Source organism: Diabrotica virgifera, chromosome 5 (assembly GCF_917563875.1).
Source record: "Diabrotica virgifera virgifera chromosome 5, PGI_DIABVI_V3a".
Classification (NCBI taxonomy): Eukaryota; Metazoa; Arthropoda; class Insecta; order Coleoptera; family Chrysomelidae; genus Diabrotica; species Diabrotica virgifera.
In genome coordinates, this window is record NC_065447.1 from 176,764,974 (window position 1) to 176,792,609 (window position 27,636).

Sequence of the window (27,636 nt, forward strand, 5' to 3'; positions counted from 1 at the left end):
ACTGGGTAAGAAACAGAAGAATAGAATGGAATGACCACATAAGCCGAATGACAACAAATAGGATAGTCAGGACAGCGAGAGACGGTTCCCCAATAGGAAGACGATCAGTGGGAAGACCACGAAAACGATGGAACGACAACTTACTAGAGGCACATTGAAAAAACAGACAGAGTCATGTCTATACAAAAAGAAGAAGAAGAAGAAGAAAAAGAAGAAAAAGAAGAAAAAGAAGAAGAAGAAGAAGAAGAAGAAGAAGAAGAAGAGGAAGAGGAAGAGGAAGAGGAAGAGGAAGAGGAAGAGGAAGAGGAAGAGGAAGAAGAAGAAGAAGAAGACGAAGAGTTCATACGGAGATCTATAACGCTTGAAAACAAGCGCGGCACACAAAGAAGAAGATGCCATGCTTAAAGAATTCTTCTGGCTGTTGCTTAAAGAACTAATGTACGGGATTTTCCACTTCTTTGTCCGACTGAAAATGCTTACCCTTAAATGCATTTTTCAGTGGCCCAAAGATGTGAAAATCACAAGGCGATAAATCGGGACTATTGGTTGTATACTCTAATATCCTCAATCACACTCGTTGTAGATTTTCTTTCACTACTTTGGCAACTTGAGGCCGAGTATTGTCATACAGAAGAATGCCTCCATGATAGAAAGATAGAAAAAAGATAGAAGGCCGAACACCAAGAGGACGACAAAATTTTATTTAGTCCATGTGGTGAGACCGCTCCCGTTTGAAAAACATTTCTAATTCGGTTTCTCTGCGGATTCATGTTAAAAACGTCCACTTGAGACAAATCTGAAGGTTGCCGGACAGAATTTTTGAGCAGAAATTGTTTAAACAATTTATTTAAAGAAATACATAAGATCACCTTTTATTGCTCAAAAAAATATATGTATTTTTAGGCTTTTTGGGTAATTCTAAACAAGAAAGGTATCCTGTGATTTTTCTCAAAAGTTGACAATTTTCGAGATATAGGCGATTTAAAATCTAAAAAATGCGAAAATACGCATTTTCGAGGCTTAAAAACAGAAGAATGCCTCCATTTAAATTAGCATTTTTAAGGGTGCCAATAACTTGGATTAAAGTTTAAATATTCCGAAGAGTGATCGGGTCTAACTTCAATTTAGATCGTAGTTTTTTAATTGATAATTATGCGTGTCCATCCGGTTTTTTTGCCGGTGCGGCGCGCACTATTTTCAAAAATCTCCTATTTTCCTCCGAGAAATATTTCTAGATTATTTGGGACATTCTAAATAAAATAAGTTTCTTGACATTTTTCTCAAAAGTTAATAGTTTTAAAGTTATAAGCGATTTAAAATCCGAAAAATGACAAAAAAAAGACACATTTTCGCATTTTAAATCGCTTATAACTTCAAAACTAGTAACTTTTGAAAAAAATGTCGAGAGACTTATTTTATTTACAATATCCCAAAGAATCTAGAAAAAATATTTTTCGCAGGAAATAGGAGATTTTTGAAATAGAGCGCGCTGCACCGGCCAAAAAATCGGATGGACATGCATAATTAACAATTAAAAAACTACGGTCTAAATTGAAGCTAGACCCGATCACTCTTCGGAATCTTGAAAAGGAATGTTTAAACTTTAATCCAAGTTATTGACACTCTTAAAAATACTAATTTAAATATGAGTTTTTAAGCCTTGAATATGCGTATTTTCGCATTTTTTAGATTTTAAATCGCCTATAACTCCAAAACTGTCAATTTTTGAGAACAATCACAAGATACCTTTCTTGTTTAGAATGACCCAATAAACCTAAAAATATATTCTTTTGAGCAATAAAAGGTGATCTTATGTACTTGTTTAAAAAAGTTGTTTAAACAATTTTTGCACAAAAATTCCGTCCGGCACCCTTTAGATTTGTTTAAAGGGGACATTTTTGAATATGAATCAGCAGAAAACCGAATTAGGAATGTTTTTCAGGCGGGAGCGGTCTCACCACATGGACTAATTATTTGTAATGATATACGGTGTGAAATCGGACACTTTTTCAAAATAAAATTGATTATATCTCGTAAAACACTTAGTATAACGTAGCATAATCCAATATTGAGGGAAATCTAAAGAACTATCTGTCTAAATAGGTAATAATATATTATAGGGAGTTATTAAACGCTTTTCTTTAGTTCAATTAATAGTTTGCGTCAAATCTTTAGACGTTAATTTGATTGCCTTTTCTTCAATGCAAATAAATGAAAATTTGCAGGCATATGCATTCGCGGGAACAATACACGAATAGTCAATAAAAATTTGTTTATGTTTATTAATTGTTTAAATAAATAAAAAACGATTTTAATGGAAAATGCTTAAATTCTCTTGTTTTTTACAATGTAGAAATTTAAAACTTTTACGGATTGTAGCTTATGATATGAACTATACATAATTTCACTTTTTACGTTAATAAATAAATAATAAAGTTTCAAATTTTCTGCCGATTTCGACTACTTTTCATGTTTGTACATCATGTTCACAAAAATCCTAAGCGGCGACAGTTTTGTACGCTCATATCTTTGTTTATATAAACATCGGCGCTTATTCGTGTCAAATTTCAATACGATACGAAACAAAACTTCAACCAAAACTCGAATTCAAAAAAATTCGTGTTTTTAACGTAGTCTTAGAAAAACCACCGGTAGAGACGTTTCGTGCTACAATTAACATTAGAATTCGTTTTGGCGTATTAATTCAAATTTTGTTACGAACCCTTAATGGATGGAGTGGAAATTAGCAGGGTCTACTCCGTGCAATAGTAAAGCATTAGGAGAGGTGGAAAGACTGCGAAATCTGTAATATGCGTAAATAATGATTTTGATTTAAGAAATATATGAAGAAATTACAGAAAATGTACAATGTATGTATCAAATGTTGAAATAAATGCAAACAATTTGTCTATCATATACATCTTTTTTTTTAAACATGACGATATATTTTAATGTTTGACAAGTGTAAAACTAAAAAGTAAAAAATAAAAAATATGAAAAAAATTTTTTTAAGAAACGAGTTATTAAAATTAAATATATAAAAAAATCAACTAAAAAGCAAAAAATAAAAAAAAATCAAACTCTAAGGATTATTCGAAAAGAACTGTTAGACAGATTAAATATACAAAAATCTCACACATTCGTTAAAAAATTGAAAAAATCTAACATATTCGTTAAAGAAAAGCGTGGGGCGAAAAGTGAATATCTAGCCTCAAACCGTTTATTCGATGAAGACGCGCCCCACGCTTTTCTTTAACGAATGTGTTAGATTTTTTCAATTTTTTTAACGAATGTGTGAGATTTCTATTAATAGCACACAGTAGCGATCAACAGGTAGCAGTAAACGCGTTTGAAAATTGCGGCTCTAATTTTGAATATTTTGTCGAGATATTTGGCACACATATTCGTAATATAATAAAGAATGGCGGTACAGAGCCCAATTTCAGAAATATGTTAGTATGTGGAAATTACTCTATAACTAAATAAAATATTAAAAAAGGAGCCTGTACCCAGTGCCGTTTTATCCATTGGGCGCATTAGCCCAGTGGCCCGTGGGGAAGCTTCCTTTTATTAATTTCAAATTAATGTCCACTAAATAATCGAGGACCATATTTTTTTAAATAGAGAAAAATACTACGAAATACCTGCGATTTCGATATGGTCTGATTTTAAGACTGATAAATAAGAACTGTGACAACTTTTAAACCAAAGAGCGATTCCTTAGAAAATTGTAAAAAAATATATGAAGCTGGAGACAAAGCTTATTATAGAAGATTAAATGAAAGCAACTCTTATAGAGTAAAACCCAATGGAGGCGAAGAGAAGTGTTAAAGCTGTTTATTGTTACTCGTGCAAATTATTTTCAATTGAAAAAAAAAATAGTTTAACTAATTTTGGATATATTTTACCCACTAGAAATATTTGAATAGTTTCCTCAAATCTCACGAAGAAAGTAAATTTCATCTGAACTCTATGGTTACATTAATAACAAGATCATCAGTTGGAGTTAGATGGATCATCATTTAAATTGGAGTTATAGACGCTGGCTTGAAAAATCGAGTCGAACGCGAAGCTGACTATTGAGTAAAGGTCCTAAGACCTAAGAAGAATTGTTGTCACCATTAAATTACTTGCTTCTCAATGACTAGCTTTTTGTTGATCCGATGAGGATTTAACGAGTCATAAGGGAAATTACTGTTGTCTTGTATACTTTGCTTTTGACAACTTCTTAGCTCAGCATTTACAGCGGAATGCGAATAAAGAAAATGGTTCAGTTAGCTATCTGTATGACCAAGCTTGCAATGAATTCCTGGAAGCGATGAAAACAAAACATGTAGAAACTTTTGACGCTGTAAATGCTTTACTTAAAAACTACGGATTCATCAAACATATTTTTCCAGTTAACCAATAATAGAGATAAAAAATCAGCAGTTAGAAGTGAAGCCAAGGCACTGCATAATAAAATGGATACCTTTGAGACAGGTTAACTTGAATACTCTATTGAAACTGATTTGGGCAAGGATTTTAAAACGAGTGAATGCAACAAGCAAAACGTTAGAAACTGTGGACTTGGACGTGTCAATTCGAGTAGAATTAATGACATTTGAGCTTTATTGGAGACGTAAGGAATAAATTAAGCGAAATTGAACTACAAGCCAAAAATATTTTTTTGTGAAGGCAATAATCTCAAAACATATTCTATAGAATTGGCCTTCAAAAAACAAATAAAAAAACATTTTTCGATGAAGCAGTTGAAAGTGAAACAATTTTAAAGGTGCAAGAGATATTCAGAATTGAAGTATTACCTATTTAATGTTATATGTCACAATATTTCTCAAGATTTTATAAAGAGAATATTTAATGCTAGAAAGATGTTACACCAGCTGTTAGATGATTTTTTACGCTAAATAAAGAAGAAGTCAAGAAGTGAATTAATATTTTATGCGAGGAATATAAAAAAGATGTTGATGAAACCAAAGAGAACTTGCATAATGAAATATTATTCATTATAATATAACGTTATGCCAAAATTTCAATAAACATTTGAAAAGTTGGTGTCATCCAGGATGTAAAGGCAACTTTTGCCAATTTTTAACTTTAAGGCGCGTTTACATGTATCCAGTAACTGGCGCCAGTCGCACTGGAACGACAGTGCTGGCATCATGTAAACGCTTTTTTGTTCCAGTCCAGCGCTGTCTGCCAGCGCTGTCTCGAATAGAAGGCTGGTCTATTTTTCGTGCCAGTGGCACTCGTCCGCGTCCCCTCTAACCCCGTGCCAGTGGTTGTAGACACGTGTAAACACAGCGTTCCAGTCGCTGGCGCTGTCGTACCTGTGGTTTCAGTGGCCGTATTAGGATTTTTAATAAGAGTGCCAGTGAGATTGGCGCCAGTTACTGGATACGTGTAAACGAACCTATCCAGCGCTGTCTTAGTCAAGCACTCGCATTCCAGTGAGACTGGCGCCAGTTACTGGGTACGTGTAAACGTTACTTTACTGCAAGTTTATTTGACGATACCAACTTCTAATGCGTAAGGCGGCAGGCGAGCGGTCTTTTTTTGGCTTTAAAAAGAATAAAGATAGATGTATTGAAGGTCAAAGGATCAAGAAAACCTAGACGCATTATCACTATCGTATTGTAAAAAATGAAGAAGTGGAGCAACTGAGTTTTCATATTGTTAATGTGCCAGTTTGCTAATGCCTAGTCAAGAAAAAAAGTGAGCTAATTTTTGTCTTATATATTTTTTAGAATATGTTTTTTGTTTGTCATGTGCTGTTCTATAGAACTTTCTGTTTTTTTTTATATTTTTAATGTATTTTTTGAAAATTTTTTACGTTTGCAATTTTTGTCGTTTGTTTTAAAATCTTTTTTAAAATTTTTAAAAATGTATGGGTTTTACAATAAACGTTTATTGTAAAACCATTAAGTTAATGCAGGGTAATGCATGTGTTTCTTTGTTAAAAAAATTGACAACGAATAGCAATGAAGGGGGCCCCTAAATCTCTAGCGCCCAGGGCCCGAAATTAGGTTAAACCGGCACTGCCTGTACCGCCATTAAGAAAGACAAAAAAATACACTTTCTTCAAACAAACTTTTTTATCCCGTGCCTAGATTGGAACTACTAAAAATCGATTTACGTCTAATTAGAACTCCCAAAGAATCGTCCTGTATAATTTTTATTGACTTGCTGAAAAATAATTGGAAAAGCAGAAATTCAATAGGTACCTACTTTAAAAATTATATTGCTTTACCTACAGTATGTCCCATGATTCACCACCATCGATATAATGATCGGTTATGTTATAACTGAAGCATCATCATTCGATCTTCGCTTGTCCACTGCTGGATATAAATCTCCCTCATAATTTTTCATCTTTTTCGATCTTGTGACTTTTGCATCCAATTTTGCATCATTTTCATAGAAATTGGATACAAGTGAAGCATTTCTAATTATTTTATTTTTTAGTATCCGAGGGGATTAACGGACATTGTGAGGACAGCGTTCAATGCTACACAAAGACACCCAATACCGTGTGTACAAGCAATAAATGTGTTTGCGAGGGTATGCATGAATATGAAGGAAAGTGTTACAAAAATGTTGGTAAGTTTTACTATTATTGATGCTAATAATTTTCTATTCCTAATAATCTTAATACATAATTGCCAAATGTGCGCAAAAGGTCGTGTTTACCCTTAAGATCTTCTTCTTCTTCTTCATCTTCTTCTTCTTCTTCTTCATCATCTTCTTCTTCTTCTTCTTCTTCTTCTTCTTTCTTCTTGTATGTAGGCTTTAAAGCCCGTTTCTTTTTCAATATTAGCCTCCTAAATTTTCTTGTTCTTTTTTCTACCATCTTTTTCTTGTTCTGCCAATACTTCTTCGTCCATTTCGTGACTTATTTCGTGCTATTCTTATTATCCCATCCTCTGCCATTCTACTAATGTGTTCGTTTCACTCCTATTTCCGTTTTTTCACCCATCTATTTATGTCTTCTATATTGCATGATCTTCTTATGTTTTCGCTTCTCTCCCTATCCAACAGACTTTTCCCCGATATTTGTCGGAGTATTTTGATCTCTGTTGTTTCTAGTAGTCGTCTCGTTTTAGATGTGTCAGGTCTTGTCTCCGCCGTGTAAGTCAATATAGGTCTAATTGCTGCTTTATAGATTCTTGTTTTTGTGTCTTATCTTAGGTGTTTGTTCTTCCAGATTGTGTCATTAAGAGATCCCGCCCCTTTACTTGCTTTTAAGCTTTGTTGTCGTACTTCCTCTTTAACATCTCCGTAACTGGTTATGTCTAATCCCAGATATCTAAACCTTGCTTTCGGCTTTATTATTTTCTCATCAATTTCGATTTTATATCGTACTGGGTATTTAGATGTTGTCATACATTTGTTTTTTTCTGCTGATATTATCATATTGTATTTCTTGGTTGTTGTATTGAAGATGTGTGTTAATCTTTGGAATCTTAAATAAAAAATATATCCTTAGGGGAATGCAATCCATTGCTTTCTACAGTCACTGCATTCAACTTTTTGTGACATCCTCGTATTTTATCGTATCCATTTCCAATTTCTTCTGGTGCCCACCAATTTTATTTGATACCCTATATTTTATTCTGACTCATATTTTTTTTATATATTTCTTATTTTATAACTAGAGAAGGACTGGATTGATTTGGCTACTTTTGATTTTGAAATATTTGTAGAAGTCCAAGGGTGAAGATTTTTATAATGTCCAATCAGATATCAAATTTTATTAGTTGTATAGGATGTGTGTAAAAAATGTGCTCCTTGCTCAAAAATATCTCTATTTTTGTTAATATCGAAAATTAATATACAGAAAATATGTATATATTAAAAATAATTTTAAAATATTGTTTATATATAGATTCGGCTTAGAACGTCCTGCGACGTTGTCCGATGCCCAATTGCCATCGCGTCCTATCATTACAATCGCCATCTGTCAATCCTCGTTCGCTCATTTATCTTCGAACTCCTTCCATCCACGATTTCTTTGGTCTTCCTCGTTTCCTGTGTTCCGGTGGTATCCATTTTGCTACTTTCTTTGGTAGTCTTTCTTCAGGCATTCTTTGAACGTGCCCATACCATATAAGCTGGTTTCTATCTATGCAGTCGGTCACAGTTTATTTTAGACCCATTTCTTCCTTAATTGTGTTGTTTCGAACCCTATCAAGTTTCGTTTTTCTAGCTGCTCTTCTTAGTGCATCCATTTCTGTGGCTTCTATTTTCCTTATTTGATGTTCTTTCAGACGCCAAGTTACAGATCCGTACAGCAGTGAGCGTTTTATCATTGTGTCATATATTCTCAATTTTCTTTGTTTTCCTATTTCAGTACTCCATAAAATTGCATTCAGAGATTTAATTAATTTTCTAGCTTTATTTATTCTACTGTTTATATCTGCATCATCCGTTCCTTCTTTGTTAAAATTTATTCCCAGGTATTTACAGTCTTCACATCGTTTTATTGTTTTCCAGTTGCAGGTCAGTAGTTTCCTCTCCTACGCAGAGGTACACCGTCCTTCCCGTGTTCATTATCAAACCCCATTTTTCAAATTCCTCATTCAATTTTCGTGTCATGTACTCGAGATCCTCTTTGTCATTTGCACATATTACTTGATCATCGGCAAATTGGAGGGTATAGGCCAGGGTAATAAGACAAAAATATACCCTGTTCGTGGCACTTCAGCAGCTAGGGTACTGAAGCATTTTTTCGACAGGTAATAACTATAGGAACAAATTATAACTATTTCCTGCGTAGGATCTGGCGGCCATTTTTATTTATAAACAATTAACTGTCAAACAATGGCATTTCCCCTTTTTTTTTTCAAATCAACGGAAAACAGTGAAACTTATGATTTTTTTAGTAAAACTATCTTCGAGATTATGGAAAAAGCTTTAAAATGACGTATTACAAAGTTTGATATACTCATTTATTGTTAATATTATTGCGAAAAAAGTTGGAATTGCAAAAAAATATTTTCTCAATAACTGTTGTAAAACTTAGTGTACAGCTTTGAAACTTTTGTCAAATGAGGGTTTTTTGGTGCTTAATATGTGATAAAAATTTCAAAGCAAAGTTTATAGGGAAAGATTTACGATACTTTTGCATAATTATTTATTACTAATAAATGCATTTTTTATTCACTTTTTTTAAACCAAGTTGAAAATATATCTTATGCTCTTTCATTTGACACCTGTGGAATGGTTCTAAAGTCATTTTCTTCTGACTTATGTTATTGCAAAAAATGCTCTCTGGGATAAACAATTTGAATAAAATTTAAACAATTGAATGAATCGCTTTGAAATTTTTATCACATATTAAACACCAAAGAACCCTTATTTGACAAATATTTCAAAGCTGTACACTAATTTTTACAACAGTTATTGCGAAAATATTTTTTTTGCAATTCCGACCTTTTTTCGCAATTATATTAACAATACATGAGTATATCAAACTTTGTAGTACGTCATTTTATAGCTTTTTCCATAATCTCGAAGATATTTGTACTAAAAAAACCATGTTTCGCTGTTTTCCATTGATTTGGAAAAAGAGTGAAAATGCCATTTTTTGACACTTAATTGATTATAAATAAAAATGGCCGCCAGATCCTACGCAGGAAATAGTTACAATTTGCTCTTATACGTATTACCTGTCGAAAAAACGTTTCAGTACCCTGGCTGTTCAAGTGTCATGGAAAAAACCTTATTACCCTGGACTAGTATACAAATAAGTATCATCGTCCACCTGTATGCCCATTCCTTTGCATTTCGATTTCCACTGGTGGAGAGCTTTACCAATGTAGATTTTAAAAAGTGTCGGTGATATGCAGCACCCCTGTCGTAGGCCTTTATTGACTCTAAATGGTTCCGATATTCTGTTGCCTAATTTTATATGGGTTTCCATGTTGTATACAGTGATGAGCTGATGAGCACACTAATAACCGGCAAAATAGAGCAAAAGATGAAAAACAGATTAAGTTGTGACTGTGAGATAAAACGAGATGAACCTAGTGGAGGTGTTAAATTTAGCGATAGTAACTTATAGATTGACATTATATTGATTGTTTCCCACCTTTAGACATATCGGACGAGTTTGAGAAATGCCACTGCCACAGTGACAGTTTTAGTTGACTTACTCCTTTGATACGGCTAAAGGTGGGAAACAATCAATATAATGTCAATCTATAAGTTACTATCGCTAAACTTAACACCTCCACTAGAGTCATCTCGTTTATCTCACAATTTAATATGTTTTTTATCTTTTGCGCTATTTTGCCGGTTATTAGTGTGCTCATCACTGTATATTCTGAACAGCCTTTATGAGTGTATGGTTGATTGAAGTTTCCTGGAGTACCTGCCATATTTTCGAGATAGGTATGTTATCATATATATATATATATATATATATATATATATATATATATATATATATATATATATATATATATATCAATCGGTTTTAAAACGTCTTGCGACGTTGTCCGATGCCTAATTTCCATGACACTCTATCATCCCATTGGCCCTCTCTAAGATCTCTTGCGCTCATCGCCTTCGTTACTCCCTCTCTCCAAGATTTCTTGGGTCTTCCTCTCTTTCTGCGGTTTGGTGGTACCCATTGCATAATTATTTTAGGGAGTCTTGAGTTATCCATCCTCTGGACGTGTCCGTACCATATCAGCTGTTTTCTTTCTATGTCTGTTGTTAGAGAGCCGTCAACCCCCATTCGCTGTCTTATCTCATCATTACGTATTCTCTCTCTGCGTGACACTCCTACTGATCTTCTAAAAGCGTCCATTTCTACTGCCTCCAGCTTTCTTCTGTTGTTTTCGGTTATCCGCCAAGTTTCTGCTCCGTACAATAGACTGCTTTTAATAGGAGATTCGTAGATATTGTGTTTTCTTCTTTTTTCTATTTCATGATTCCACAGTACGCTGTTTAGACAACCTATTGTTTTTCTGGATTGTGTTATTCTTCTCTTTATTTCTTCATCATCTTTCCCGGTTGTGTCAAAAACGATTCCTAGATATGTGTAATGGTCGCAGGGCATGATGATTTCATTATTTTCTAATGTGATGTTCGATAGTTCGGTACCTATTGGCAGGTATTTTGTTTTTTCTGTATTAATTTCTAGTCCCCACTTTCTATATTCTTCTTGTAATTTCCTTGCCATGTACTCTAAATCATCTTTATCGTTTGCTATAACAACCTGGTCATCAGCAAACTGCAACGTATATAAGCAAATCTCTCCAAGGTCTACGCCCATGCCTCTGCATTTTCGTTTCCACTCTTTCAATGCTTTTGCAACATATATTTTAAATAAGGTCGGTGATACACAACACCCCTGACGTAGACCTTTATTAACCAGGAAGCTTTGCGATAATCTGTTTCCAGTTTTTATTTGTGATGTTGACCCTTCATACAAATTTCTTAAGGCTTTTATTAAGGTGACACTAATATTCGTCTGTCGTAACACGTTCCAGAGTTTGTTTACAGGAACTGTATCGTACGCCTTCTGCAAGTCAATAAACATGAGGTGGGTTTCTTGATTTGTGCTTAATTTTTTTTCTATTAGTTGTTTGAGGCAGAAGATATTATCAGTACAGCTTCTTCCTGTTCGAAAACCGGATTGTTCTTCTTCCTCTTGGTCTTTGTACTCCTTCTCAATGCGGTCTCTAATTATTCGTCCATACAAACGGCTGAATGTACTAGTCACTGATATCCCTCTATAGTTTTCACATTTAAGCTTATCTCCTTTCTTATGGATCGATGAAATATAAGCAATTTTCCACTCGTCGGGTACGGGAGAACCATTTATAAATTGATTTATGCACCAAGTGACGGTTTCAAAGAATTTTTGTGATCCACATTTTATTAGTTCGGCTGGGATATCGCCTGGTCCTGGAGACCTACCGTTTTTCAGTTCTTTTATAGCTTTTCTAATTTCTGTCACTTGTATTGTTATATCTTCTCCTTCAATGTTAACCTCTGTTGGTGATTGAGTTAAGTATTCGTCCCTATTTTCTGTCAGTAGTTCCCCATAGTACTTTTCCCATTTATGTGTGGATATTAATTGAATGTTTGTGCTCTTCCTTTCGTTAGTTCTTATTTTATTGAGGAATTTCCATGTTTCTGTACATTTTCTGCCTCCCAGGTAGGTATTAATTTCCTGGCACTTCTTATCCCACATTTCTCTTTTTGCTTTAACTGTTGTTCTTCTTGTTATTCTTTTGAGTTCCAGGTATTCATCTCTATCTTTTTGTTGTTTACTGCTCAGCCATCTGATATACGCTTGCTTTTTCTCTTCTACGAGTGCTTCTATTTCTTTGTTCCACCATAGTTTTTCACTTTGTCTTTGAGTGTTAAAGCCGAGTGCTTCTTCTGCAGCTTTTTTAACGCTAACGACTACGTTTCTATATACCTCCTCTACTGTTGATGTTTCAGTTATATTCATTAGTTTGCCATCCAGTCTTTGTTGATATAGTATTCTTGTACTCGCTTGGGTCAAACTATCCAAATTATAACTTCTTTTTTCCAAAGTTTCTTCTTGTTGGGGTTGACAATTTGTTTGATTATGTGTTATTTTATATCTAAATGGACAGGTTACTTTTGATTTTACGACATAATGATCTGAACCACATGTTATTCCTCTGTATGCTCTTGTGTCCTGTACTTGCATATTAGTATTTTGTTTTATGATGATATAGTCTATAATTGATTTTAAATTTCTTGTAGTTTGGGTCCAGGTGTACTTGTGTACATCTCTATGTTTAAAAAATCCATTGGTTATTTTTAATTGATGGTTTTCACATATTTCAATTAGCCTCTCACCATTATCATTCTGGTTTATTTCTCCGTAGGGACCTACCACCTTATTATCTACTTTACGACCTACTCTACTGTTCAGGTCTCCCATAACTATCAATTCTCTTCTATTTCCAATTTTCGTAATTTCGTCGTTAACTTTAGCAAAGAACTCATCTTTGTTTGTGTAAGGTTCATCATCACTGATTGCTTCATGTTATCATATGCTTTTTCTAAATATATGAATGTAAGGTGTGTTGATCTATTCCGTGCTAGTTTCTTCTCTATAATTTGTTTCAAGCAGAACACGTTGTCTGTGCAAGATCTACCAGCTCGAAACCCGCTTTGCTCCTCTTCCACTTGGTTTTTGTCTTCGTCTTCGATCATATCTCTGATTATTCTTTCATAGATCTACTCGCTACTGATAGCCCTCGGTAATTATTGCAGTCTAATTTGTTACCTTTTTTATATATCGATGTTATGAAAGCTGTTTTCCATTCTTCTGGGATGCTTTCTCCATTGACGTACTTTGTGAATATGTATGCAGGGGATCCAAACAATTTCTGCGTCCCGTTTTTTATCAATTCTGCTGATATTCCGCCGGGGCCGGGGATTTTCCATTTTTAAGCTGTTTTACTGCTTTAGTCACTACTGCTACATCAATTAGTACTTGTTCGCCTTCTATATTTATTTCATTTTGAGCTTGATCTTTGTATTCTGTTCTTTCTTCGGTAAGTAGATTCTTATAATGATCTATCCATTTTTTGTTGGTATTAGCTGTATTGGGTAGTAGGATTTTTTATCGACTTTTACATTGTTAATGAATTTCCATGCTTCACTGCATTGTCTACCTCCGATATAAGTATCTATTTTTTTGCACTTTTTATCCCATGTTTCTCTTTTTCCTTGCATGATCTTTCGCCTTGTGTCTTTTTTATTTTCTTTGTATTTTCTGAGATCTTCATCTTGTTTTGTATTTAGCCATTTTAGATATAGCTCCTTCTTTTCTCTAACCAGTTCTTCAATCTCAGAGTTCCACCAATATTTATTGCTTCTGGTTATTTATCTAATTCCCAAGGCTTCTTTAGCAGCTTTTCTTATACTGAGCAGTACTTTTCCGTATGCCTCCTTTCCGGTAAGACCCTCTGTTTCTTGAAGATATTTATCTAGCCTTTGTTGATAAAGTTATTTTGTAATATCATGTCGTAGGCTTTCTACATTATACTTTTTCTCTGTGATATCTGTTGTGTGTTCTTCCGGTATTTGTGTTGATCTTTGCTTGTTCGATTGTACTAGGAAAAAGATTTTAGTTTTAAGCAGGTGGTGGTCCGATATGTTACATATTCCTCTATAATATACCCTGACATCCTAAAATATTGTTTACTTACAATAATAAAAATGGCTCTGTTTGCTCTATTCACTTGATCTTCCACTTTTGTTTCGATCTTTTCATGCATTTGGCCGTTTTTGGGGAAATTAATATTATTTTCTGGCGGTTCTAATATTAAATGGGTGCAGGTGCAGAATTTCAGAGATTAGTATTGCGATTGCGTTGTCTGCATAGCAGATTATTTTATGTTATTTTTTTCTCATTTGGTATCCTTTTTTTGTTCTTATTTTTGTTAATTATTTCGTCCATAATCAAATTGAATAATATAGGGCACAGACAATCCCCATGTCTTATCCTATTGCCAGCTTCAAATGGATCAGTTAGTTCTTCTAATACTCTTCCTTTTATTATATTGATCTGGTAGACATTTTCGATCATTTTGTTTATTCCTAGAGGTATATCTGTTGCGTATAATAAGTGGATAACGTCCTTTAATTGTTTCCTGTCAAACGCCTTCTTAAGGTTCACGAATATTGAATATAAATATGCAGGTTTGTTGTGTTCTTGTGATTTCTTTTGCATTTGCCTTATTATAAATATAGTGTCGATACATGATCCTCCCGACCTAAAACGTTGTAGTTCTTCTGCTAGTGCTATAATCTTATTAAGTTTATATGTTAACACTTTGGTTGTTTCCCCTTGATTTGTCTTTTATTGTGAACATTGGTATTATAATGCTTGATCTACATTCTTGTCGTATTCTGTTTGGTTCTATTCTTCTAAGAAAGTATAATTTAAAAAACCAATACAGAAGTAAAAACTTCGAGATGTATTCTGGTATAAAATCGTTTATTTAAAAACTATAAAATGTCATCGATTGCAGAACGTTTTCGTTCTAAACAGAACATCTTCAGTGCCTAGAATGAAGTATTTCCACGTTAGATTAAAGCAAAAGGTTAAAAAAGTGACTGTTAAAATGAAAAATGTGGGAATACTTACATCCTGCCGAGTATTTTGAAACTAGCACACCGTAAATAGTGTTAACATCATCATATATGGTTTACATAATGTAATATGTTAAAATGTTATGACTACAAGTCGATGTTAATGGATAAAGTGGAACACATGCTAAAAGGGTGCCATGGTTCCCTGCTCGAAGATACTAGGTACTTGCCAATTCAATGGGCACAGACCAACTGAGAAATTATGAAGTGGATATACAATTTGACAAGGGTGACATGACATGACAAGATAAAGCCAATTTTTGGTTAAAGTTTCATTTGATTTTGGATTTTTTAATAAAATGCGAAGGTTTGTCTGCAAAAATAATTTAAATTATTTGAATAATAAAATCTACTGTAAAGTTTAAATTAGCAACTCTCTATTCCAGAATAACTTATAAATTCATTAAATTTAATGCAGATATATTACGTGGTTTAAGTTGTGACGTCATCGGATGTGAAATGACGAGATGAAAGTTGAGTTTGTTGAAACAAGGAAATACACTACATAATAAGATAATTAGACTTGCGTGGAAAAACAAAGCTAAACAAGCCGAGAAAACCAGAATTTAAGAGTGTTTTTATGTGGTGAAATGTTGGTTGCCTAACAAGGCAAGCAGACAACAGGTTGAAGGTAAATGGTAGAATATTGCGAGAAAACAGTATATATACAAAAGGTGACTATTTATTGTGTTAAATTTATTATTATACTATTGTAATGAATAATTATGTCTGTTAAAAGTTGGAAAATAGTTGTTAACAAAATTAAATAACTAAAGATTACTGTTAGTGAGGTAGATATATGTGTGAAGGATATGATTGTATATAGTATTGTGAAATGAATGAGAGTATGTAATAATATAATAAAATTAAACTATGTGACATAAAGTCTAATTCATCTTTATGTAGTTTTGAAAGGACTGAATGAATTGGAAGTAATGTATCTTGATAGTCTACCAACGTGGAATAGTGAATAAAATAATTAGAATGAGAGCTACCAATATAGGTCAAATTGTGGGTTGGTGTCAGTATGTAAAGAAGAATCTAAATTGAATGAGTATATGAAATAGAAAAGTATGAGATTGATTTCTATTGGTGATAGTGGAGTGAACAGACTGAAATAAATGAAATATATTTAAGTGCACAAACTTTATGAACGTATGTGATTGTAACTGAAATCAAACAAAAGAAAAATGTGAAAAAATTTTAATTTTAAATTGGGATAAATGGATATTCGAAGTTGCCTGATATGAATGGAAATGAAAAGATAGATGAAAAAAGAAGAATAGTGAATGCAATAAAACTTAAATGTTATAATCTGAAAGAAGTTTGACTGAATGAGTCGTAATGGATATAGGTGTGCAGTATCATATTGTTAAGTAAAGTCTAAGAATCTAAAAAGAAAGAATGTTACTAAGTAAGGAAAGTGATATATATGACAGACCAGAGTGATTGGATGTATGGTGTTTTTTATTATTGTAAGCGGAGATGAGAGAAAATGAGTAAGTAACATAACAGGCAACAGGATAAGTGAGTGTGAAGAACATTCCAAAGAGACAATAAACCAGACCGATTTAAGGATTAATAATAATAAGAGGCATTTAAATAAATTATGAAAGAAATGGTGAGATGAAATATAGAGGACCTGAAAAAGTGACAGAGACACAAGGTCAAACCAGAAATGACTAGGAGTGGAGAAAATATGAAGAATAGGAAAATAGAAGAATCAAAACTGTGTTAGGGATGGGATAGTGGGGGAGGCAGCAATGAAGTTGAAAAGAAATGCAAGTTGAGATATGTGTTAATGGGTGATTAGTATGGAAAGAGAAGACTGTTATAAACTAGTGGGGTAGTGGAAAAAGAAGGGGGAGGGGGAAATGGAGAATAGGAGTATAGGGGAAGGGGGGTGAGAGGAATAATGAGAGAAAACTAGGGTTGGATTAAGGGAATAGTTGTCGATGGATAGGAGTGAAAGGACGATTTAAAGTTGTTTGACGATTAACGCAATTGGGGCTGGTCCTCATGTCTCTGGAAATCTCGAGGTCCTCGTACAAATCCAGGCGTAGATTGTTTCTGTCTTGGATGTTATGAATTAATTTAACACCATCAGGGATGTCAAGATGATGATTATTAACTTTCAAATGATGGGAAAAGGCTGATGTAGTGTCTCTTTTAGAATGTTCAGCAGATCTGGTTGAGAGTGATCTGTAAGTCCTGCCGATGTAAGAGGCATCACAATCAGAACAAGTCAGTCTATAAACACCACTACGATTCATATAGTGTATTGTATCCTTAGTATTTGTCAAAAAGTGGCCAAGGGTATTTCCAACTTTGAAAGAAATATGTATATTCTCAGAAGAGTTAGATACAATACGTTTAATCTTTTCAGATAGATGTGGGTTATGATATGGTAGTGACCTGTAAATAGCAGAAGAGGAAGATGACTGATGGAAAGCAGAATTTTGAAGCAATTTAGATTCTCTTTTACGGATGAGTTTATCTATTATAGAGGGATCGTAACCATTGTTGACAGCTATTTGTTTTATAATGTTGAGTTCTTTGTTGAAAGAATCTGTTGACATAGGTATAGAGAAAAGTCTGTGTATGAAGCTTCTGAAAGCTGCTAGTTTGTGTGATAGAGGATGATTAGAAGAAAAATGAATTACATGGTCAGTTTGGGTGGGTTTACGAAAGATACCAAAGTTGAATTGGTTGTTAAGTCTGGTAATAGATAAATCAAGGAAATTAATGGCCTGAGAAGATTCTAGTTCCATGGTAAATTTGATATTAGGGTGAATTAAGTTAATTTTAAGAAGTAGTTGTTGAGCTGAGTCATGATGTCCAGCGATGAAGACCAAACAGTCATCTACGTAACGAAACCAATGTAAAATTTCTGGATTTTTCATAATGTGATTGGACTCTAAATGATCCATAAAGACATCAGCTAGGAATGGGGATAAGCAACTGCCCATTGCTAAACCATCTGGTTGTTTATAGAATTTGTTGTTGAATTGAAAGAAATCTTGAGATAGACATAATTCAAGGATATCTAGTATCGGTGAAATGACATTGGGCTGAAAAGACTTGTTGACTAAGAGTGATTTTACCAGACTTAAAGTTTCGATTTTGGGCACTGAAGTAAATAGGTTGCTTACATCAAAAGAAAGCATAGTTATGTCTGGATTGAGATTGATGAGTTGAAGTTTATCAACTAATTGGTATGAATTTGATACAGTAAAACGGGGTGTGAAGTTGATTAAATTTTTTAAGGTGTTAAGTATGAATTTTGATAAAATAGAAACTGGAGTGTTAATGAAACTGACGACAGGACGTATAGGAATTCCAACTTTATGTATCTTGGGTAAACCGTACAACCTCGGAATAAGAGGGTTGCCAGGCAGTTTGTTGTAAGGGGCCTCATAATTGGATAAAAATTCAGAGTGTTTTTTGATGTTATCTTTCAATTTACTTATGAATCTCTTGGAAGGATCAGTTGGTAAAATAATGAAGTGGTTGTCATCTAGAAAAGATGAAACTTTATTGTTGTAAGTATCACGGTCTAGAATAACCAAACAATTACCTTTATCAGCTTTAGAAAAAATTAGGTTGTGATTAGCAATTTTATGTTTAATTGATTTAAAGAGTTTTGAGATGAGATTGAGCTTGTTTTAATGATAGATTATCAATAAAAGAAGAGTTCTGAGAAGAAGAAGAATTTGAAGATGAAGAAATCTTATTTTTATATTTATTTATGTAACGGTAACAGGAATTTCTAGTTGACGTTCTTTGTGAAAGAGATAATGAAAGGTTTTGGATTACTACATCTGTCTCAATAGATAGACTCTCAAAATCGTGTAAAGATAAATTTTTCGGGACGGAGTATTTGAGACCATAGTTTAGTAATTTAATTTCATCTGTTGAAAAGCTGATATCGGTAAGGTTCTTTATTCTAGGGTGGAATTGAAAATCTGAAAACTTTTTATTGTTATTTCTATCCTGAGAGGCTTGATCATATACAGTTTTGTCTCTAATGAGATTAATAAGCTTGTTATGTACTCTATTGAATTTAATTGTGTTAGAAGCATCTACCTTGTCATGCACATCTGTCAAAAAATTATTGAAGTTAATAAATCCTATAATATCGAGCAAAGAATCATACATTACCTTAAGCTTACAATTGATGTAATTAAGTTTACTATAATGTGAACATATCTCTTTTTTCATAAGTTTTATCTGTAGTGAAGTCCTGATGTTGGGTGGTACATTTTTTGATGTCCTGACTATACTAAAAGTTGGAAAAACTTTGAATTTGAGACACTGTTGAATAAACCATATATCGAGTTTCAAGTTGTTTCGTCGTGTTGCTAGTCGCAAATACTGAAGAGCCAAATTGACCATACTGTCATTAATAAAAAATCAATGGGAAAATCCCAATAGTTGGCTGTATACCATAGTTTAAAAAACCAATACAGAAGTAAAAACTTCGAGATGTATTCTGGTATAAAATCGTTTATTTAAAAACTATAAAATGTCATCGATTGCAGAACGTTTTCGTTCTAAACAGAACATCTTCAGTGCCTAGAATGAAGTATTTCCACGTTAGATTAAAGCAAAAGGTTAAAAAAGTGACTGTTAAAATGAAAAATGTGGGAATACTTACATCCTGCCGAGTATTTTGAAACTAGCACACCGTAAATAGTGTTAACATCATCATATATGGTTTACATAATATAATATGTTAAAATGTTATGACTACAAGTCGATGTTAATGGATAAAGTGGAACACATGCTAAAAGGGTGCCATGGTTCCCTGCTCGAAGATACTAGGTACTTGCCAATTCAATGGGCACAGACCAACTGAGAAATTATGAAGTGGATATACAATTTGACAAGGGTGACATGACATGACAAGATAAAGCCAATTTTTGGTTAAAGTTTCATTTGATTTTGGATTTTTTAATAAAATGCGAAGGTTTGTCTGCAAAAATAATTTAAATTATTTGAATAATAAAATCTACTGGCCATTAATTTCCTTGATTTATCTATTACCAGACTTAACAACCAATTCAACTTTGGTATCTTTCGTAAACCCACCCAAACTGACCATGTAATTCATTTTTCTTCTAATCATCCTCTATCACACAAACTAGCAGCTTTCAGAAGCTTCATACACAGACTTTTCTCTATACCTATGTCAACAGATTCTTTCAACAAAGAACTCAACATTATAAAACAAATAGCTGTCAACAATGGTTACGATCCCTCTATAATAGATAAACTCATCCGTAAAAGAGAATCTAAATTGCTTCAAAATTCTGCTTTCCATCAGTCATCTTCCTCTTCTGCTATTTACAGGTCACTACCATATCATAACCCACATCTATCTGAAAAGATTAAACGTATTGTATCTAACTCTTCTGAGAATATACATATTTCTTTCAAAGTTGGAAATACCCTTGGCCACTTTTTGACAAATACTAAGGATACAATACACTATATGAATCGTAGTGGTGTTTATAGACTGACTTGTTCTGATTGTGATGCCTCTTACATCGGCAGGACTTCCAGATCACTCTCAACCAGATCTGCTGAACATTCTAAAAGAGACACTACATCAGCCTTTTCCCATCATTTGAAAGTTAATAATCATCATCTTGACATCCCTGATGGTGTTAAATTAATTCATAACATCCAAGACAGAAACAATCTACGCCTGGATTTGTACGAGGACCTCGAGATTTCCAGAGACATGAGGACCAGCCCCAATTGCGTTAATCGTCAAACAACTTTAAATCGTCCTTTCACTCCTATCCATCGACAACTATTCCCTTAATCCAACCCTAGTTTTCTCTCATTATTCCTCTCACCCCCCTTCCCCTATACTCCTATTCTCCATTTCCCCCTCCCCCTTCTTTTTCCACTACCCCACTAGTTTATAACAGTCTTCTCTTTCCATACTAATCACCCATTAACACATATCTCAACTTGCATTTCTTTTCAACTTCATTGCTGCCTCCCCCACTATCCCATCCCTAACACAGTTTTGATTCTTCTATTTTCCTATCCTTCATATTTTCTCCACTCCTAGTCATTTCTGGTTTGACCTTGTGTCTCTGTCTCTTTTTCAGGTCCTCTATATTTCATCTCACCATTTCTTTCATAATTTATTTAAATGCCTCTTATTATTATTAATCCTTAAATCGGTCTGGTTTATTGTCTCTTTGGAATGTTCTTCACACTCACTTATCCTGTTGCCTGTTATGTTACTTACTCATTTTCTCTCATCTCCGCTTACAATAATAAAAAACACCATACATCCAATCACTCTGGTCTGTCATATATATCACTTTCCTTACTTAGTAACATTCTTTCTTTTTAGATTCTTAGACTTTACTTAACAATATGATACTGTACACCTATATCCATTACGACCCATTCAGTCAAACTTCTTTCAGATTATAACATTTAAGTTTTATTGCATTCACTATTCTTCTTTTTTCATCTATCTTTTCATTTCCATTCATATCAGGCAACTTCGAATATCCATTTATCCCAATTTAAAATTAAAATTTTTTCACATTTTTCTTTTGTTTGATTTCAGTTACAATCACATACGTTCATAAAGTTTGTGCACTTAAATATATTTCATTTATTTCAGTCTGTTCACTCCACTATCACCAATAGAAATCAATCTCATACTTTTCTATTTCATATACTCATTCAATTTAGATTCTTCTTTACATACTGACACCAACCCACAATTTGACCTATATTGGTAGCTCTCATTCTAATTATTTTATTCACTATTCCACGTTGGTAGACTATCAAGATACATTACTTCCAATTCATTCAGTCCTTTCAAAACTACATAAAGATGAATTAGACTTTATGTCACATAGTTTAATTTTATTATATTATTACATACTCTCATTCATTTCACAATACTATATACAAGTAATAACCAAACACGGTACTGTGTAGAACGTTTTTAAAATCGCTCGTAGTTATTTGCTATTTTTGCAAGGAAATAGTTATTTTTGTATTGTTTAATTGGCATCAATTTAATCGTCTAATTATAGTGGTAATATTAGTGAAAAATTAAAAACTGTGCAACATAAATTAAGCGAGTAATTAGAAGATATCTGGAAGCTGTTCTGCCGTATAAACAGGTTAGTCAATAATTGTTTATCGTTACCAAGGTCAAACAGCTTTAAATATGAGTGATTGCCAGAATTGTCGATCAGCTTTAGGGTCTACGCCAACAACAATGTGTGACGGATGTCGATCTACTGTTCATTTGAAGTGTGTTGGAATGCAATCCGCCGAAGATGTTAGAATGACTAGAAATAAATCACGAAGCGTTAAGATTCTTTGTAATAATTGTTCAGGAAATATTGGTAATCTTGATCAATTAAAATCTTTTTTTGAAGGCTTTAAAAATGAGTTTGAAACTAAAATGTCAGAATTAAATAAAAAGTTTGATGATCTAAGCACACAAATTACAAACCAAAAGATGTCACCACAAACTTTTGAAGAAGTTGTTTCGGAGGCAACTGAGAGGATGGTGCGAGCTCAGAATATAATTATTGTTGGTGCTCCAGAAAGTACAGGCAGTATCGATCAACGTAAAAAGCATGATGAAGAATTAGCATCCGATATTTTGGGGGTAGTGTGTGGGAATTCAACCCCACATATTCCTGTTAGCATAACCAGAATTGGCAAACCTTCACCCAATAGACCAAAATTAATGAAACTTTCATTTAACAATGCATCAATTGCAAAGGATATTCTTAAACGCAAGAACTCATTAACGGGAACCCGTTTTGATAAATTTATTATTAGAGATGATAAAACACCTAAGCAAATGGAGTATTTGGATCAGTTGAGAAAGGAGCTAAATGATCGAAAGGCTAAAGGCGAGACTGATATTACTATAAAGTTCATCAGAGGAACCCCCTCTATTGTACCATCAAAAAACTGAAACAGTCAAATTTTCTTAATTTCTCTATATCTTATACTAATATTGATTCCTTAATGGCAAAACTCAATGAATTTGTTCCTTATATGGATTTAGAGAAGCCTGCTATTATGCTTATAACAGAATCCTGGCTTAAACCACATATACCTAATTCTATCATAGATGTACAAGGTTATACTATATTCCGCAACGACCGGCTTTCGACTGGAGGTGGAGTATGCATTTATGTGTTAGATTCTGTTTTTTCTCAATTTACAGTAACTGTTTTACCTTCCAATATTCCTGGCTTCGAGGCAATATGTCTTCTCTTTCATAATAAACACTTATCTTTTACGATTTGCTGTGTTTACAGACCGCCTGATACTGCTTATAATAATTATGTTCAACTTATTAATTTTTTATCCGTTCTAGCTTCAACTTACAAAAACCTAATTATTGCCGGTGACTTCAATCATAGAGATTTAAAATGGCCACATCCTGTACCTCAAAATGCTTCATCTAGACTTCTTCTGGATTTTGTACAAGATTCACATCTCCAACAAATCGTTACTGAACCAACTCGTTTCCGTTCTGGGCAGCAACCCTCCATCTTGGATTTAATTATTACTTCTGATAATGATTTAATAAACAATCTAGAATACTATCCCCCTTTTGCTAAATCCGATCATGCAATTCTTCAGTTCCAAATGCAGTTAATTCTTGTTACTGATCCAAAAAAACTATACTCATCAAGATATTTTATTGATTATAGAGGTATTAATCATGATGTGTCACTGGTTGACTGGGCTTCCGCCCTGTCGTTACCAAATGTACAGGAAAACTGGAATATTTTTCATGAACAATGTAGCAACATCATAAAAAAGAATACAAGCTCAAGACTTATAACTACATTTCCTTCTAAACCCTGGATTAATTGGGATATTCAAAGACTGATTAAGAGAAAGAAAGCTCTTTGGCAAAAGTATCAAAGATCACGTTTGGAGAATGATTTTGTTACGCATAGGAAAGTTGCCAATCTATTGAAAACAAAAATTTGCAATGCTAGGAGAAACTATGAAAAAAATATTATAGACAGCAATAATCCAAAGAAGTTTTATAAGTATATTAGAACTTCCATAAACACAAAAGTTTCTGTTCCTCAATTAAAAACAGACTCAGGTGATATTACAAATGATGATTTGAAAGTGGCTACAACTTTTGCTAGGAGCTTTTACGGATCTTTTACTTTAGAACCTGATGGCCCGCTCCCAGACTTACATTATGAACCCGTAAATCATAGTTCTATTACCTCAGTAGAATTTTCTCCTGATGATATTTTTAAAAAACTTAAAGAACTTGACACCAACAAATCTCCAGGACCAGATAATCTTTCTCCTACTTTCTTGAAATCATGTGCAAATGCTCTTAAATATCCACTCCATTTGCTTATGGAACAATCATTCCACTCTGCTACTCTGCCACTTATTTGGAAAGAAGCACGGGTGAAACCAATCTTTAAGAAAGGAGATAAACTCGACCCCAAAAATTATAGGCCTGTTAGTCTCACTCCAGTTATATCCAAAGTTATGGAATCAATTATTGTGGATAATTTACACATATTTTTGAACCAGCATCAAATAATCCCGAACGAACAACATGGCTTTACCAGTGGAAGATCGGTTGTTACCAACTTGTTATGTTGCCTAAATGACTGGACTGCCGAAGTAGATATGGGACAGGATATTGATATTATCTACTTAGATTTTAGCAAGGCTTTCGATAAAGTTCCAAGGGAAAGGCTTTTGAAAAAATTAAACAGGATTGGAATTCGCGGGCAACTGTTAAACTGGATTTCAGCCTTCTTAAGTGAAAGAAAATTTTCAGTAAGAATACAGTCTTCAAGTAGCCCCCTATATGACGTGATAAGTGGAGTCCCCCAAGGATCTGTTTTAGGGCCACTACTGTTTAATATATTTACATCGGAGCTAAAATACATCATTTCATCAAAGTTTTCGGTTTATGCGGATGACACAAAGCTGTACAACAATCCTAAAATAAACTCTCAGTGTTTGCAAAAAGACTTGGACAGCATTTCTCGATGGTGTACTGACTGGTTGCTACCGCTTAATATAGAAAAATGTGTCGTTCTTCATCTCGGCAAGAATAACCCTCGGTTAAATTATTTTATTAACGGCACCGTTTTAAAAAAGACCGATTGTCACTCTGATCTCGGCGTGTTAATAGACTCACAATTGTCCTGGACTCCTCAAACGTTGCAACAGTGTAATAAAGCCAATCGCATGGTATATCTTATTAGTAAAGTTTTTTCGTCCTGTGACAGTCGAACCTTAGCAAAATTGTATAAAACTTATGTGAGACCTATATTAGAATTTGCTAATTCAGTGTGGTGTCCGGTTCTTCAGCGTGATGTAAATATGCTGGAAAATGTACAGCGACGAGTAACACGGATCCCGTATTCATTGGTGCGTCCCTCATATGAAGATCGTTTAAGGATCATGGATTTAGTTCCATTATCCGCCCGCAGACTTAGAGGCGACTTAATTACAACATTCAATTCATTTCATTACGAAACTTCTTCACTCAGAAATTTCTTTACAATAAATACAGATGAGCGGTTAAGAGGCCATCCCAGAAAGCTAAGAAGAGAACTCTGCAGAACCAACATCAGGTTAAACTTTTTATCAAATAGGGTTGTTTATGCTTGGAATTCATTACCGGCTTATGTCGCTATGGCTCCTAGTACAAATAGTTTTAAGAATAGACTCGATAATAATTGATTGTATTTTTAATTTAATTATATGTAAATCAGCATAAGTGTAAAACAGCTAAGTACCAAAATTTGTTTAGCTTTTAGAGTATAATAGGATTCTAATCCTCTATTCTTATTGAATGTTAATAATAATAATAATAATAATCATATCCTTCACACATATATCTACCTCACTAACAGTAATCTTTAGTTATTTAATTTTGTTAACAACTATTTTCCAACTTTTAACAGACATAATTATTCATTACAATAGTATAATAATAAATTTAACACAATAAATAGTCACCTTTTGTATATATACTGTTTTCTCGCAATATTCTACCATTTACCTTCAACCTGTTGTCTGCTTGCCTTGTTAGGCAACCAACATTTCACCACATAAAAACACTCTTAAATTCTGGTTTTCTCGGCTTGTTTAGCTTTGTTTTTCCACGCAAGTCTAATTATCTTATTATGTAGTGTATTTCCTTGTTTCAACAAACTCAACTTTCATCTCGTCATTTCACATCCGATGACGTCACAACTTAAACCACGTAATATATCTGCATTAAATTTAATGAATTTATAAGTTATTCTGGAATAGAGAGTTGCTAATTTAAACTTTACAGTAGATTTTATTATTCAAATAATTTAAATTATTTTTGCAGACAAACCTTCGCATTTTATTAAAAAATCCAAAATCAAATGAAACTTTAACCAAAAATTGGCTTTATCTTGTCATGTCATGTCACCCTTGTCGAATTGTATATCCACTTCATAATTTCTCAGTTGGTCTGTGCCCATTGAATTGGCAAGTACCTAGTATCTTCGAGCAGGGAACCATGGCACCCTTTTAGCATGTGTTCCACTTTATCCATTAACATCGACTTGTAGTCATAACATTTTAACATATTACATTATGTAAACCATATATGATGATGTTAACACTATTTACGGTGTGCTAGTTTCAAAATACTCGGCAGGATGTAAGTATTCCCACATTTTTCATTTTAACAGTCACTTTTTTAACCTTTTGCTTTAATCTAACGTGGAAATACTTCATTCTAGGCACTGAAGATGTTCTGTTTAGAACGAAAACGTTCTGCAATCGATGACATTTTATAGTTTTTAAATAAACGATTTTATACCAGAATACATCTCGAAGTTTTTACTTCTGTATTGGTTTTTTAAACTATGGTATACAGCCAACTATTGGGATTTTCCCATTGATTTTTTAAAGTATAATTTCGTATTCGTTAATAATGGTTTTATGCTTGTTGTGTTTGATATATTCTGTATTGTAAAGGGGCTTTCTTCTTGTCTTCACATTTTGTCTTCACTTCCTCTTTAAACGATATATATCTTTCATTACTATATTTGATATATATCTTCTTTATAGGCTACGGCTCCACGGGCGAGAAATTGACGCTAGCAGTAGCAGTAAAATGAACTTAAGGTTCCGCGGAACGGAATAGGAATAGACGAACTGTACCGACTACAGGACTTGTGCGTAGTCGGTTCAGTTAGGCTATTCCCATTCCGTTCCGCGGAACCTTAAGTTCATTTTACTGCTACTGCTAGCGTCAATTTCTCGCCCGTGGAGCCGTAGCCTTAGTGTTCGTTAGTTTATTATGATAATTTTGTGTTATATAAATTATTTTGCTGTTCAATAGCTGTAAATATGGCATGAAACATTTTGATATGTATTGATCCATGAAAAATAATTTATCATTCAAATTTAACGTGTTCATTCAGTACA

General features: G+C 33.6%; 1 protein-coding gene across 1 annotated transcript in view; it reads left to right on the top strand.

Annotated features, from left to right (window-relative positions):
- LOC114328554 (prion-like-(Q/N-rich) domain-bearing protein 25) overlaps positions 1 to 27,636 on the top strand; it is a 151,441-nt gene that overhangs the window by 68,763 nt on the left and 55,042 nt on the right. The window contains exon 3 of the mRNA XM_028277427.2: positions 6,466 to 6,600. Within this exon, the coding sequence (XP_028133228.1) occupies positions 6,466 to 6,600 (135 nt within the window). The remainder of the gene's footprint in view (positions 1 to 6,465; positions 6,601 to 27,636) is intronic.